Source organism: Callorhinus ursinus, unplaced genomic scaffold (assembly GCF_003265705.2).
Source record: "Callorhinus ursinus isolate GAN/ISIS: 27379988/994484 unplaced genomic scaffold, GSC_fseal_2.0 scaffold34, whole genome shotgun sequence".
Taxonomy (NCBI): domain Eukaryota; kingdom Metazoa; phylum Chordata; class Mammalia; order Carnivora; family Otariidae; genus Callorhinus; species Callorhinus ursinus.
Genome location: NW_027397096.1, coordinates 1,607,424 through 1,623,847, shown reverse-complemented (window position 1 = coordinate 1,623,847; position 16,424 = coordinate 1,607,424). Strand labels below are relative to the sequence as shown.

At 55.8% G+C, this 16,424-nt stretch overlaps 1 protein-coding gene across 1 annotated transcript in view; it reads left to right on the top strand.

Annotated features, from left to right (window-relative positions):
- Window positions 1-9,994: 9,994 nt before the first annotated feature.
- Window positions 9,995-16,424, top strand: part of DOC2B (double C2 domain beta) — a 33,489-nt gene continuing 27,059 nt past the window's right edge. The window contains exon 1 of the mRNA XM_025851549.2: window positions 9,995-10,563. Coding sequence (XP_025707334.1) covers window positions 10,191-10,563 — 373 coding nt within the window. The 5' untranslated portion in view covers window positions 9,995-10,190. The remainder of the gene's footprint in view (window positions 10,564-16,424) is intronic.

The following is a 16,424-nucleotide window of genomic DNA, read 5'->3' as shown; positions in this document are numbered from 1 at the left end:
AAGGAAGGAAGGAAGGAAGGAAGGAAGGAAGGAAGGAAGGAAGGAAGGAAGGAAGGAAGGAAGGAAGAAAAAGAAAGAAAGAAAAAGAGCTGGCCAGTACAAATGCTCTGAGGCAAGCCCATGCGTATGTTCAGGGGCGTGCAGACAGGGGAGGTAGAGAGCCTCAAGCCCTGTCCCCGACACAAAGTTACTGGATGACCTTGGACAGGTTGAGTCACCTCTCAGGACCTCGCTTTCCATGTTAGTAAAGATGGGCCAGGCTTGTGATTCCCAGGCCCCACTCTGGGCCTACAGCCTGGGCTCCCTTGGGGTGAGTCCTGAGAACCTCCCAGGGGGCTCAAAGTCACCTCAAGTAAGACCCCACACCTCGAGGGCCACAAAGATCGAGCAGTCTCGTCCAGGTCCTCAAGAAATTTGACACCCTGGGGAGACAGACTCTTCAACTAAAATCACAAGTTCTGTGACAAGCCCCATCATGTGTCACAGACATGGCCACAAGGGGGGGTACTGTGGGAAGAACACCTGAGTAGGGCATGGAGGGCAGCACAGGAACGAGCTGGCGGGTCAGGGAGGGGTGAAGGCAGCAGGCAGAGGCGTGGCGGCCCCACCAGTGGGTGTGATTGGGCCCCAGCCTGTGCAGTGGGACAGGCTCCAAAGGAGCTGGAAGAACCCTTCACTGTCCCCGACTCTGACTCTAAATACAGATGCCACCAAGTGTTCTGCACACTCGCCCAGAAAGCAGGCAGAACCGGTGGGTCGGCAGCATCCAGGGGCAGTGTAACACTCAGCAGGGCAACAGGCCTCCACCCCCCCACCCCATGGACCCCCTGCACCCCCGAAGCTCCAGCTAGCTCAACCACAAACAGTTCTGCGAACAGCCACACTCTTCCACCCCCCTTTAGAGCAGACTGACTGTGGCCCCTGCAAGAACCCTTCCCCCCTCCTCCACTGCCTTTGCTGGGCTCTTTCTCAGCCTTGGGTTTCAGAGACCCAGAAACTAGGGCAGGGGGCGCAGAGCTGCCACTGCTAACCCCACTTCCCCACCCAGACGCTGGGCTCTCTTAGGAGGGCTGGGGGTGAGCCCTCAAGCCTGCCCTACAGGAGTGTGGGCCCCAGGGCAGGTGTCCCATGAACGGGGAGGATGGACCCAGAGCTGGCAAATACTATGGAGGACGTTAAGCAAACCTCATCCAGCCTCAACATCCCCTCACACACTTGCAAAGAGCTGTGCTCAGTTACCTTCAGCTTAAATATGTGTGGCCAACTTGGATCGTCGACGGGAGTAGGGGGAATACTGTCACTTTCACAGCCGGGGTGACAGGGCTGAACACATCGGGGCTGGTGACGGTCAAGGGCACGGATTCTGGAACCAAACTGCCTGGGCTCAAATGTTGGTTCTGGCTCTCTCTAGTTGTGAGACATTGGGCAATGGACTCAACCTCGTGGACTTAATGAAAACCATTTTATTGTAATAATTATATGTTTCTGTCAATGTGCAGTAGAGAAATATAACCAGCACACCGATTTCTGTCACAGATTCTATTGTGAGGACAAAGCTAAGCCAAAGATTTAAAGCAGTTTTAAAGCAAGTGGATTTTTAAAGAAAAATATAAAGTAAATAATGTAGGTCACAGTTGAGAGGCTGGCTCTTAAGTGACAGAGCTTCGGGACTGCCAGTTTAGGGGCCTGCTTGGCTCTGCTCTGGGCTTTCATAGGGGGCCAATCGTTTTCAATTGGCTGTCCTTCAGACCCTTCAGACCCTGCGACCCCCAGAAGGCTGGGCCAGGTGGAGATGCACAGCCTCTCGGGCGACAGAGTGGTCAGTAGCTGCAGGGGACCATGAAGGAAGCTACTCTGCCCTGGGAGCTAGGCACCCCCACATCTGGTGTCTGATTCCCGCACCCTGTCCGGGCTGCAGATGTGGTTTAGGAACTAGCATGACCACAGGGCATGGCAGGGCCCAGGGTGAGGCCATGGGGGATGGGGGCCAAAATGATGCTACCGGGAAGGTGGTTGGCAGTTGAGGGGTCCAGGACTGGGTCCACGGGTAGGACATGGGGAGGATCGTGTATGTGTCGACAGAGGCTGGGATGCAGCATGGTGGTAGGAGCCTCAGAGGGATTTGGGGGGGCTCCACTGCCAAGGGATGGAGGAAGGTGGTGAAATGGTGGGGGAGGCCCACATCATCAGAAGTCTTGTTCACAGAGCAGCAAGAATCTCTGAGACATAGGGATGGGGATGAGAGGGAAGCCAGCAGTGGGAGGAAGCATGCAGCTAGGGAAGCTCAGAGATGCATGGGCACTCGGGCCCCCAGGTCGTTGGGGACGGGAGTCCTGCTGGAGAGTTAGGCAGTGCTCAGCCAAGGTGAGTCCTCAGGAGCTGCCACCTCTGCCCAGGGGAGGAGCCGGGAAGTCAGAGCGCCCTCCCATGAAGAGTCCTGTCTCAGTGGGTCCAGGGACTGGCTCCTGGCTCCCCCATCCCAGCCATGGAGCCGGGATTAGGATTTGCCTTCAGGACTGGAAATACAGACAGTTTTAAATAATTATAATTTTTTAATTGAGGTACAATTGACATATATTTGTATAGGTGTACAACATCATGATTCAATATTTGCATATATTGTGAGCTGATCAACATAGTAAGTCGAGTTAACATCCATCACCACACATAGTTACCATTTTTTTTTCTCATGACGAGAACTTTTAAGACCTGCTCTTGGGGCAGCTGGGTGGCTCAGTCGGTAAGTGTCTCATTCTTTTTTTTTTTTTAAGATTTTTATTTATTTATTTGAGAGAGAGAATGAGATAGAGAGGGAATGAGAGGGGGGAGGGTCAGAGGGAGAAGCAGACTCCCTGCTGAGCGGGGAGCCCGATGTGGGACTCGATCCCGGGACTCCAGGATCATGACCTGAGCCGAAGGCAGTCGCTTAACCAACTGAGCCACCCAGGCGCCCCAAGTGTCCGATTCTTGATCTCAGCTCAGATCTTGATCTCAGGGTGGTGGGTTCAAGCCCAGAGGTATCTTACGCACATATGAAAATATACATGTACGTATGTATCCTCTTATTCATATACTCTTTATGCCTCTTTTTTTATTTTACCATACTTCTGAGGCGAAAAGGTTTTTAGTGCCTCAGAATATCAATAGATTTTCCATATCAGGGCGCACAAGCTGCCTTGTGCTTCCAGATGGCTGCACATTATTCCACCACACAGGTGACTCCTTCTGTATTTGACCTACCCCCTTACTGATAGAAACTCTTCAATTTTCAATTTTCTACATTTATCTATTGGCAGCACATGCCCACCCTTCGCAGCAAAGGTTTAAGAGCAGTGAGTAAGCAAGGGGAACGAATTCAGTACAACAAGATGTCCTTTCTCAGCAATCAGACTAACAAAAAGTGAAGTCTGGAAACACCACATGTGATGCGGATGTGGAGAAAGAAGAACTCTCACACACGGCTGGAGAGAATGGAAATGGTCATAACCGCTTTGGAGCACTGGGGTGCTACCCCGTCAAGCTAAAGTTACCTATGTCTTTCTGCCCAGCAATTCCTTCTCCGGGGAACTGTAAAGGTACTATCACATGTGGGCCAGGAGACAAGAATATCCATGACAGCAGGTTTATAGCAATAGCAAAGCATGGGATTCAGCCTGAATGTCCAACAGTAGGAAAAAGGAGAAAGAAGTTGTGCTATGGGGGCACCCGGGTGGCTCAGTCGGTTAGGTGACTGCCTTCGGCTCGGGTCATGATCTCAGGGTCCTGGGATCGAGCCCCGCATCGGGCTCCCTGCTCCGCAGGAAGCCTGCTTCTCCCTCTCCCACTTCCCCTGCTTGTGTTCCTGCTCTCGCTGTGTCTCTCTCTGTCAAATAAATAAATAAGTAATCTTTAAAAAAATTTTTTTTTAATTTATTTATCAGAGAGAGAGAGAATGAGAGAGAGCACGAGAGGGAAGAGGGTCAGAGGGAGAAGCAGACTCCCCGCTGAGCAGGGAGCCCGATGCGGGACTCGATCCCAGGACTCCAGGATCATGACCTGAGCCGAAGGCAGTCACTTAACCAACTGAGCCACCCAGGCGCCCCAATAAATAAAAAACTCTTAAAAAAAAAAAGTTGTGCTATGTTCACACAGGGGAATATTACACTGTGATGAAAACATATAAACTGTAGCTACATGCGTCCTAAGGAATAAACCTCACAAACCATAGTAAGTGAAAAAAATCAGTTGAATAAGGATATGTACCAGATATCACTTATATGAAAATTTTAAAACATGCAAAACAATACCACGCATTGTTTACAGATGCATATGTTTTTAGTAAACGTAAAAATGGACACGTGTTGTGATGATTATCAAATTCGAGCTAGTGACGTCCTCTGGGGAGAGCGATGGAACAGAGGAGGAATATCGGGGCATTTCAAATCCATCTGTATTTTCTCTTAATTATGGTAATTGGATGTTTAGCTTTTTGAGGAGCCTGTAATGTTTTATTTCTAAGCTGGCTGGTGGGTTTAAGCAGTCTTTAGATTATCCTCTGGGCCTTTTTTGTATGACTGAAATATTTCATAAATTTTATTTTATTTTTCTTAAGATTTTATTTATTTGACAGAGAGAGACACAGTGAGAGCGGGAACACAAGCAGGGGGAGTGGGAGAGGGAGAAGCAGGCTTCCTGCGGAACAGGGAGCCCGATGCGGGGCTCGATCCCAGGACCCTGGGATCATGACCCGAGCCGAAGGCAGACGCTTAATGACTGAGTCACCCGGGCGCCCTATTTCATAAACTTTAAAAAGCAGAACGAGTTACCTGAACTTTAAAAAGTAGAATGAATTAAAATTGGAATCCACCATTTGCACTGTGAATGCTTTCTGAATTGCATCATTTATTTTAAATGAACTTCTTTCTTTTTTTTTTAAGATTTTATTTATTTATTTGACAAAGAGAGACACAGCAAGAGAAGACACACAAGCAGGGGGAGTGGGAGAGGAAGAAGCAGGCTTCCCCAGAAGGAGGGAGCCCAGTGCGGGGCTCCATCCCAGGACCCTGGGATCATGACCTGAGCCAAAGGCAGATGCTTAATGACTGAGCCACCCAGGCGCCCTGAACTACATCATTAATATAAAGCTGTTTGAGGGACTATTTGCGGCTGTTGACCTGGGTTTCAAAATTACCAGTTAGAGCTCCTGCCCATTCTAACCTCCCCTAATGCTGACATGGCCACCCCGGTCCTACAGACACTCAGACAAGACCCTGGGCCCTGGCGGCTCCAGGGTGGTGGGGGCCCTGCCTCATCTCCCAAGCCTCAGGCTACACCCCTGTCCTCCAGCAGGTCATTTCTGGAGCTGCCCCTAAGGATTCAGCCTTATCCTTTGCTGGCATCCAGTCTCCCGCCAGAGGCAGCCTGATCCGAGGCTCAGCCCCTCCTGGCATGTGAGCCTCTCACCTGGGTCTCCTTCCCGTCTGGCAGCGCAGACCCCACCCTGTAGGGAGGGAAACCGAGCCGTGACCCTTCCACCCAACTGCTGGGTGTGAGTCCCAGCTCTGCCTCGTGTGACCTTGGGCCAGTCCCCCATCTCTGCAAGCCTGTTTCCTCACATGGTAATGGAGGGGGACAGGTGAGAGGCTCACACATCAATGGTCCACACAGCACCAGGCAGGTGTCCCGGAAGTGGGAGGTGACGAGCATCTCTAAGCCACTTAGCCCTTCCTGGCAGCTCCAGGAACATCTGACATCTGCAAAACATCATCTGGTAAGTGTTACCTTTTCCCCACTAGTAGGCCTAATGCTAGTAAATGTGTGTAAGGTGTTTATGAGAATGTGCATGATAAATGACCGCATCCAGTGTGCCCCAGGCAGCCACAGGGCTACCCTGCAGACACAGGGCCTCGCTTACTTGGCACTCCACCACTCCTGCACTGAGGCCGCCGTGCGGGGCAAGGAGGAGGCATCCGTCTGCCCTCTATCCCTAGAATCTAAAGAAAAACGGGACTTCATCACCAGGCCCCCTGCAGAACGTAACACAGGGCCTGTCACAGGGGAGGGGCTCAATAAATACTTGGGAAAGTATGGATTCTCAAGAGCCCCTGGAAGGCATCTCCGTCAACCAGCCACGGTGCTGAGAATTCCTCCATCAGCCCCTCCTTTGGGAAAAGGTTCCTATGAATATAGAGAAGGTTCGTTCAGCACAACATGCCAAGAGCTCCTCCAGCAATCCAGGAAGAGTGGAAATTGGGGGTACATGTCAGGCCAGGGCCAGGGAGGGCCCTTCCTCCCCAGGCCCGTGGACCCCAGCCAGACAGAGATGCCAACCAAGGACATTTAGCGAAGTGCAGGATCATTTCCTCTAAGATGCCTGTCACCTCCTGGAAGGAAAGGCTTTAACTGCTCATTCTCAGCCAGGAAAGAAGTCACAATGTCCAAAGTGGTGTGTGTGGGACTTTGCCAAAGCACTCTAGAAATTCCAACACCCACCCCCACCTGGGCGTTTCACATTGAACAGTGTGGAGGCAGCAAAACGGGTTGAGAATCAGTGTATTAAACCTCAGCACCTTCTAAGTGAGCGATCCTCATAAAAATAATTGTGCATAAAAATAATTCAGGGGTGCTTGTTAAGAGGCATCCTGAGTCTTCACACATATCTGAGTCAGTGGGTGTGAGGTAGGGACCTGGAATCTGTGTTATTAACAAGTGTCCTACTGGTACAGACCCCTGGGCCATCCTTCGAGGAACCCACTTCTACCTCATTGGACGGGGTTGCTAGAAGCCTGTTAGGAGAAGCAGGTGGTGGTGGTGGTAGGGGGAAGCGTGGGCCCAGGGTTCCTGAGGGCTGTGACCAAGGGCAGACTGTCCCACTTAACTTTGTTAAGGGCCGATCCAGCTGCCAACATGGAAGGCTGTGTGACTGATGGGGTCTGGACATGTCCAGCAGCTTAAAGATCCTCATTCATGCCAGCCAGCACCCCAGCCTTGGCAAGTGCATTCACTTCTCCCAGCATCCTCACCCAGTCTTTGCAACAGACAAGAAGAGGGTGGCCCACTGCACTTCACTGGTAGAGAAGAAACTGAGGCAGGCACAGGGCATCTGGAGATGGTTTGCTCCAAAAAGGTAGGGGCAAGAGAATTATAACTGACTGAGTGCCTGTTGCATGCCAGGCACTTTATATCCATCCTCATCAGTGAAGCAACTTGCCCAAAGTCAGACACACCTAGGAGCTGGGAGACACTGGTTTTGAATCCAAATTTGCCTGACTCTCAGCCCATACTCTTTCTAGAAAATGGACACCTGACCAGATAACACCAATTCTACCCCTCCAGGGGACTCTACCCCATCTCAGTGGGGCTCAGAGCTGGATGAACTCAGACCTCAGAGTGGCTCTCCATTTTGCCACCTGCGGGAGGCTGGCCCCACATATGCCACCTCTTTCTCCAAGGGACATCCCAGGGTTCCCTGACTCAGTGCTTTGGAGGCTGGGCCCGCTTCACTTCTTCCAGACCCTCTGAGAGCCAGCACCTGCAGAGCCAAAAGCTGTGAGTTGATCCTCCAAAGCGCCAAACCCACAGGTCAAGAGGCCAGAGGGAGAGGTCAGCACCCTTCTATTCCCACCCCCACTGAGCACAGAGGTATACCTTTTTTTTAAGATTTTATTTATTTATTAGAGAGAGAGAGAGAGAGAGAGGGTGAGCACAAGCAGGGGGAAGGACAGAGGGAGAGAAAGAAGCAGACTCCCCACTGAGCAGGGAGCCGGATGCGGGGCTCGATCTCGGGACCCCGGGATCATGACCTGAGCCGCAGGCAGCTGCTTAACCGACTGAGCCACCCAGGCGCCCCCAGAAGTATACCTTTGATGTCAAAAGGGCACAGGGTTAGGGGTCAGGATATGGACTCTCAATCCCAGTCACTTGACTTCCTGAAGCCTGTTTCCCCAACTGTAAAAAGACGACAGCACTCTTTCTCCTCAAGTGAAGGAATTATGAAATGATGGTTCAGTGTCTGTATTTTAATACCCGTATCATTACATAATCACTTTGTGAAGCAGCACCTCTGGCACAGAAGTCACTCTGTGCCTATTTAAGGACTAATCCCCTTAAGCATTCCCAGGAATGAGAAACCCACTGTGTTAAGGCTTCCAGGCTCTCTTGTCCTTCCCTTGGCCTTTGACTCCTGGAAGGCTGAATTTTTCTCCCACCAGGATCCCAGATTGTCCTTAGGGAGCCCCCAGGTGGGTTCATTCCCACCGTAACCCCTGAGGCTATTGGCTCCCTCCCTCTTCCCCTCCTCTTCCTCCTTAATTTGCGCTGTCTCCATCCCAAAAGCTCAGGAAGAGCTCTGGGAGACAACATTTTACCTGCGTTCCCAGCTCTGCTCTGACCCCTCAAGCTCTGTAGGGGTGGGGAGGAAGAGGCAGAGGAGGGGGGCATCAGGACACCTGGGTTTCTCATCCCAGCTCTGCTACAAGCCGGCAGTCACTGTGGGAAAGTCAGTGTGCCTGAGCTTTAATTTCCTCACCTGAACATGAGAACAGTGTATCCTGTAAGGAATAATGTAAGGAATCAATGCGATGAGCGCTGTGAACGTTCTTGATACAGCGGAGCGACCGCCACCACCCAGGGCAGAACGGACCACAAAACAGCATATGGTTCTCCATCATTTCTCACCAGTGAGACTTGTCTCCCAAGGGAAGGGAGAAGAGAAAGCCAACGCTCTTGAGCACCTCTGATCTGTCGTGTTCTGTGCTAGCAGGGGCCTCACCATAATGCTGTTAGGTTGGAATTAGCCCCATTTCACAGAGGAGAAAACTGAGGTTCAAGGAGCTCAAAGGATCTGTCAAAATGTAGCAGGTGAAGTGATAAGAAAGGGTCTCTTCTCTTTTCTCTCTGCTCCCCACCCTTTTCAAGGGGTTATGGTGGAGGGAGGGACGCAGGCTTGGGGCCCCTCATTCAGGCTCATGCAAGGGACCCAGCCAAGAAGATAAGCATTTCTGGTATGTCACTGGACTCCAGGGAGCAAACAGGATTCTGTCCCGGCCCAGGGCTTTCCGGAGACACACCTGCACAAGCAGCTGCCATTCCCAGCAGAGCTGCGTTCCCGGAAAGCACTGGGTCTGGGCGGTCCAGATTTGTTTAGTTATCTGACCACCTGGGAGGCCTGAGCACGTGGGCAGGCGTTGCCGGCCTCCCCACCTCTGCCTCCTCCATCACGCCCTGGTAAGGTGTCTTCTGCCCAGGCCCCGGCTGCTCTCTGCTCTCCTGACCACTCAAGGTTCTCACCCACCCTGTCCCCATGGAGAGAGGGGGGACCGGGTCCCGGAGCTACTCCCTAATCGTGTGAGGGACTGGCTTAGGTTGACAGAGAGCGTGTGTCTGTGTGTGACCTGAAAGGAAGTGTGAACACACTGTGCCCACAATGACCTTGGACCACTGAGGATGTACGTGTCCTAGCGGTGTGGCAGCAACCTGTCCCCACACTCCTAGGAGTGTGGCCGCGTGTCCCGGGCACGTGGGGTGGGAGGACGGCTGCCCTCGGCGTCCGATCACTTCCAGGGGTGTGTTTGTGCGTCCCGCCAGGCGGGTGTGTACCGGGGGCGTACTGTACCACAGCAGCCTCTGCCAGCTCTGGAGGGGTAAGTGTCTGTGTGTGTCCTGCAAGTGTGGGCCCGGGGACGCTTCTGCCGAGCGTCTGCACACGCTCCTACGTGCTTGGAGAGATCTGGCACCCCCGCGTGCGTCCTGTGAGAGTGAGCAGAACCCAACAAGGGCGGGCACCGGCTTCCTGCTCCGCTTCCCCGCGGTCCTGCCAGTGTGCACGAGGGGAAGGCGCGCGGTGCCCGCGGGTGTGCGCGCGCCGGTGCCAGCGCGAGTGAGTGCGGCGCCGCTCGCTCGGCTCGCTCCGCTCCGCGCCCGCCCGCGCAGCCCGCACACTCACGCCGCTTGGTTGCCGCCGAGTGACGCGGGCTGGGCCCGCCCCCCGCCTGCCGGCCCCCCCTCCCCTCCCCGGCACTCACTAGCCGGCCGCCGCCGAGCAGGCAGCAGCTGCATCAGGGCCGTCCGGGGGGCGCCGCCGGCGATGCCCGCAGCCCTCGCCGCGCCCCGCCGGGCCTGCTGAGCCGACCCCCTCCCCGCCCCCCACCCCCACCCCCATCCCCACCCCGGGCCGGGGCCGGGCCGCGCCCGGGCGGGGCCGCGCTGCCTGCATGACCCTCCGGCGGCGCGGGGAGAAGGCGACCATCAGCATCCAGGAGCATATGGCCATCGACGTGTGCCCCGGCCCCATCCGGCCCATCAAGCAAATCTCCGACTACTTCCCCCGCTTCCCGCGGGGCCTGCCCGCGGCCGCCGGGCCCCGCGCTGCTGCGCCCCCGGACGCCCCCGCGCGCCCCGCCGCCGCCAGCGCCGGCCGCCGCAGCCCCTCCGACGGCGCCCGCGCCGACGACGAGGATGTCGACCAGCTCTTCGGAGCCTACGGCGCCAGCCCGTGTCCCGGCCCCGGCCCCAGCCCGGCGCGGCCGCCCGCCAAGCCGCCCGAGGACGAGCCGGACGCCGACGGCTACGAGTCGGACGACTGCAGTAAGTTTCCAACTCGCCGACTTCCCGCCCCCTCCCCCGGCCCGGCCTCTGGCACGCTCCCCCGACCTCGCCGGTCCCCCGGTCCCCTGCGGTCTCCCCTTTCGCCGGCATCCACCCCCCGCCCGTGGCGGCCCCTCGCCTGCTCCGTGCGCCCTCCGCGCGCCCTGCAGACCTGCGCTGTTGCGGTGGGAAGTTTGGGGGCGCCCCCTGAGGGCGTCCCATTTGCGGGGCTCGGTTCTCCGAGCCCGCGCCGCGCCCCCTCTCGGCCCGCCCGCGGGGAGCTCCGGTGCGGGCGGCGGCTTTTGTTCCCGGGAAGGGCGGAGCTGCGCCCGGGAGAGACACCAGTTGCTGCCGGCCGCGCGGTCCTCCCCGCCCGGGAGCCCGCTGCGGGCCGGCCTAGCAGCCGAGGGGCCGGGCTGGGGCGGGAGGCGGAGGGGCCGGGGGCTGGGGCCGGGCCGGCCTCCCGAGTGGGCCCGGCGGCCCGCAGAGCGCAGCGGCTCTGCTGGCGCCCGGGCCGAGCACCAGAGCACCGCGGGGCCGCTTGTCCTTTGGAAAAACCTTAGCGGTTCCTCCCCCCGCGTCCGTGGACCCCGCCGCGGCGCTCTCCCGGGCCGCCGACCTTCGCCCACCTGTTACTCCCGCTTAACACCGCCAGGAAGCCCCCCCCCCCGCCCCCGGGCTGAGCCCCGAGCCCCAGGGAGTGGGCAAGCGCCGGGGTCCCCGGGGCCGAGGCCCGGCCGGCGGGCGTTCCTCGCCTTTCCGGTCTCTGAAGGTGCTTGCCGCGCAGGACCCGGGACTGGAGGGGAAACCGAGGCGGAGGAGGTCGCCGCCTGGTTCGGAAGGGGTTGGAGCGAGATGGGGGTGGGGGTGGGAGGTAGCGCTGCTCGCTAGGGCCCCAGCCCCGCCGTAGCCCCAGCCGCGTCACTGTCAGACCTGCCACACCAGCCCTGCCCCGGAGGTGGACCTTTTCCGGGTAGGGGTCTCGCCGGCTTAGCCAAGGGCCGCTCGGCCGGGTCCCCCCCGCGTGCAGCGCAGCGAGGGTGGCCGCGCCTGGTTTGGATGTTCACGTGGGCCTAGGGCCGGGGGTGGGGGTGGGGGTGGGGGGGGGGGGCGGCTGGAGTTTCCCCAAGCATAAAATGTGTCTCTGGAAGCTGAAGGTGGAGACTACCAGTGCCACTGGGGGAGGTGGCCAATCTCTCATCGGCCTACCTAGGGAGGCCCGGCAGGAGAGAGCTGGAGGAGGCCTGTCCTCCGCCCTCTGAGGAGGGGAAACTGTCCCCTGTGCACTTTGTGGGGGCCTGGACCTCGGCACTCTGGCCGCAGCCGGGTGTACGGAGGCCGGACTGCGCGGCCTGGGGCTGGGGAGCAGTCCTCTCCCTCCACCAGCTTGGGGAAATTGGGTCGACAGTTTCTGCCCTCGGGGCTGTGCCCTGGATCTTCCCTACCCCCCAGCTCCTGGCACCCTGGGCAAATCACACCCCTTCCCCTGCTGTGCATCTGGGCAGGCCCTAACTGGGACCCAAGTCACCCCTTTGGAGGCCCTGAACCCAAAGCCACCTCCAGAAGAAAGGGTAGGGAAAGTCCCAAACTCGGGCCCACTGCCTCATCTCCAGCCCATCGACTCCAGTCCTTCCTTCAGCGAGCACTGTCCCAGCAGCAGAGTGGGAAAAGGAAACAGGACTGGGTCTCAGGATCCAGGGGCCTCATGTGTCCTAGCAGGGGACAGACTCACTGGAGGCCTGCAGGGCAAGGCCATCCTGGGCACAGCCTTTGCCAGCCTGAATGGTGGGCTGGCCACACCCATATCACCACGCAGTCTGCTGAAAAGAGCTAAGGAAGAGGGCGTGTGGCTGAGCCAGGGCCAGCTTGGGCCCCCTCGTCCCCTTCAAGGAGCAGCCCGCCCCAGCCTTGGCTCCCATCAGTGGCTGAGCACACTTCCCAGGCAAGGGAACACAGAAATCTCGGCTCCTTCCTGTGGTGGGAGCCGGGTTCTGGCGCAGAACCCCTCTCCAGCCCATACCCCAGACCCAGGCCCCTTCTCGACTCTGACAACCAGATCCTGAGAATTAGCCTAAGTGATTCAAGCCAGATGGTTCATTACGGCTTTAGCCAGGGTTATGCTATTTGCTGCCCTAATTATTGGATTATCTCTAGTCTAACAAAGAGAAATTAGGGCAGTTGTTCTGTTGTCCAGGGTTGAGAATGAAGTGCTATTTATTTATTCAGCCTTTTTTCCCCCTTCTCTTTAAAGCTCATCCTTTATTAAGTCACCTCAAGACCCAAGCACAAAATTCACATGTTCCAAACTGATCTAATAGGGGGCAATGATGGGGCGCAAAGGCAGTGAGCGTAGGGTTTAGAAGTGTCCTCCCTCCCACTGGTCCACGGTGTGGCCTGGCCAAGCTGGACTCTGCTGCCCGCTGCCCCCCAGCCAGGTCCCGGGCCCCACCGCCCGCGGGTGCCCCTCCCCTGCCCTTGCTCTCCCACCCAGCCTCCACCTGTGGAAACCCAGGCCCTTCTTCAAAGCTATAAGGACTAGAATGTTTGGGTTGCAAGTAACAGAAAATGCAAAGTGTCTTAAACTATGGGGACAGTTGAGATCCCGTGACACCCAAGTAGGTGTATGCAGTGGCTCATCGGCATCCTCAGAGGTGATGGCTCTGTCCCCCTTTCCCCCTGGCTGTGCTCTGCTCCCCTTAGGCTCACCTCCTTCCTGGTCCTGGGTGGCTGCTTCAGGTCCAGGTGTCACATGTAACAGTAAGATCCTCAATTTGACAAGGACACGTTTCCTTGCCCGTATCTCAGTTGAAAAGCAAGGCAAGCTCTCCCAGAGTCCCCAGGAGACCTATCCTTCTGGCCCATCGGCCAGCCTGGCATCACATGCCCGTGCTGACACTGCCCTGCATGATTCGCGCTGGACCGGGTCAGGAGTGGTGCCCATGGAGGCCCGGAGCAGGGATGGAGTGGAGGAAGTGCCGTCCCCAAGGCCTTCAGCTGGGAGCGGTTCCCAGCCGGTTCCCGGCTGGCTGTGAGCCCCCCTTGGAGCCCAGTCATGTTCCACCCAGACCACAGTTTTAGGTACTCAACATTACAAGACCAGCTGTTCATCAGGCACTGTGCGAGACTCAAGAATGCCTGAGACTCAGTCTCTGACATGAGGGAGTTCATGGAAACCGAGAGGCACAAATAACCCAGCAGTGACAACAGGGAGGCAGGAACCCAAATGGGAAGCGCTGGTTTGCACAGAGTTTACCCACAGAGAAGGCTCTGCTCCGAGCCTGGGAGAAGGGAGGAAGCAAGCTGGCTGAGTAGAAGGAGGAAAGAGAGGTGCTCCTGGCAGGGGGACTGCCATGTACACAGGTAGAGGTGGGAGTAACAGCCCAGCAGAGGTGCCACAGTCAAGTGGCTGAAGTAAGGGGAAAAGATCCGTGTGATGGTCATATCACAGAGGGCCTTGAATGCTACACCAAGGAGGTTAAACTGAGTCCAGGAGGCAGTGTGAACCTTTGAATAATTTAAAGAAGGAGAATGAATAGACTTCTGAAGGTCCTAAAGTTCTTATTCTCTGCCTCTGAGCTCCTGGGAAGCAGGGACAGATGACTCATTCTTCTTTGTACCCCCTGCAATGCTTGGCTGAGTGCCTCAGTTTCCCCAACTATGAAATGCTTTCAACTCAGGCTTGACCGTTTTTCTGTGGTTCTTGTCACAGCTTTTAAAAACTCTTTGAGAGGCTGACATTTTTCTTCGAAAAAAAGAAAGAGAGAGAGAGAGAAAGAGAGAAGGAGAAAGAAAAGAAAGAGGGAGAGAAAGGAAGGAAGGTAGGTAGGAAGGAAGGAAGGGAGAGAGAGAGAGAGAGAGAGAGGAAAAAAAAGAAAGAAAAGAAAGAAAGAAAGAAAAAAGAGAACAGCCAGGGCCGATTTCCTATTCCCAAGGGTATACGGGTGCGGAAGGTCCAGGTGCAAACCAAGGTCAGAATGATGTTGTCAGTCTCCATCAGCAGAGCAAAGGGATGTTTGGCCTTAGAGGAACCGACTGGGGCTTGAGCCTGATTTTCTCTGAATTAGCCCCATTAAAGCTCTATAATTATCGACAGGCAGGTGACAGCTCTCCAAGGGCCATTAGTGACCAACCCTCATTATTTTTCCAAGGATGTAAACTTCATCCAGGACATGTGATTTCCGTGGGCGGAGGGCAGGACCCTGTGGCTCAGGCAGACGAGCCCCTTCACTTGACCTTAGGGCCCTCCTCACCTGCACCACAAGCCCACAGCCGTGTTTCCAACTCAGAGGCCCCTCTAGGATGGCAGCCCAGCCTCCCCGTCCCTGAGAGCCACTCTACTTTTCTCTCTCTGTTTCTCCATGGTATCCCCCTAAGATTTCAGCTCCACAAAGTAGCAGACAAAAAAAAAAAAAAAAAAAAATGTTGGAAGCCACTAGGCTTTGAGACAGGAACTGTCAGGATGGAAGTGAAGAGGCCTGGATTCTGTGTCCACTTCTGCTGGGCCACCCTGACCAGGTCACCTCCCCTCTCTGAGCCTCATTTCTCAATGGGAAATAAAGACTTTGGACTGTAAGATCCACCACCAGCAGATCTCTAAAAATGGTGACCACGCTTCTATTAATAAACTATTATTTCTTACAAAACCTCCATTGGAGTTCAAAAAAAAAAAATCATCCATCGCGTGGAGGGGGCGCTGGGTGCGCTGTTCCTTCCTGGGAATGGATGACGGGTGTCGGTTTCACTGAGCCGTGTCAGCCCTCCTTGAACAGGGATGTCTGCAGAGCCAGCGAAAGGGGCTCCGGTCCAGGACCAGAGTTTCCCAGTGGGGAGCAGGTGGCCCTTCCGTCTGGCTGGCTGCCCTTCTCTGGGAGCGGGAAATGGGCAGAGATTGTGGAGTGTGCATTTTAATGCATGGGCATCACCAAATCGCCGCTCCTGTGAACAGCCAGAGAGCAAACTGGCTTGAATGGACTGGCCGTGCAGACTGAACATCTGCTCTTTGTTGGTGTCACTGGCGTGGCTGAGGCATGGTCCCTCCTCTCTGGAGGCTGACGTCTTGAGAGAACAAGCCATGGGTAGGCCTGACCGGAACAGCAGACTGATCCACTGTCACGTCAAGCCAACATCTTTGGAGACTATTATAAAAGCATGTACCTGGAGAATCTTGGGCCCATGGCTGTGTTCGTTGTGACAGGCATGGTGATACATACCTCAGTTCCGGGCCCCCAACCTGTCCACCTGTGTAGTTGGGAGCCCGGATACAGGCAGCAAAGGGCCAGATACAGTTAGCACCAAAGCACACAGACTCTACTTAGGAAAAGCACCCTAGGGCGCCTGGGTGGCTCAGATGGTTAAGTGTCTGCCTTCGGCTCAGGTCATGATCCCGGGGTCCTGGGATCGAGTCCCGCATTGGGCTCCCTCCTTCTTGGGAGCCTGCTTCTCCCTCTGCCTCTCTCTCTCTCTCTCTCTCTGTCTCTCATGAATAAATAAATAAAATCTTAAAAAAAAAAAAAGGAAAAGCACCCTAGGCCCCACTCAGGGCCTATTGACTCAAAGTTTGGACACAATTCTAGCAAGGGCTGTTTGTGCTATCAGAGGCAAGTATTCTAAGAGGAGTTTCAAGTTGATGGCAAAGGAGGAGGCAGAAAAATGGAGAAAACCTAGGAAAGCCTCAAGTAGTGGCTGCTGGGGATCACTGGGCCTGGGCCGCGACCGTGATGCCCAGAACGGTAGTCGTGGTCACAGCGATGACTCAGGTCATGCAGAAGAGTGTAAGTGACTGTTTGTATATTCTCTTCACGAAGGCTGGGCGGGGAGTGATCCAGTTTGGAATGAGTTCATTCCAGAAGGCGTCTCGGAGG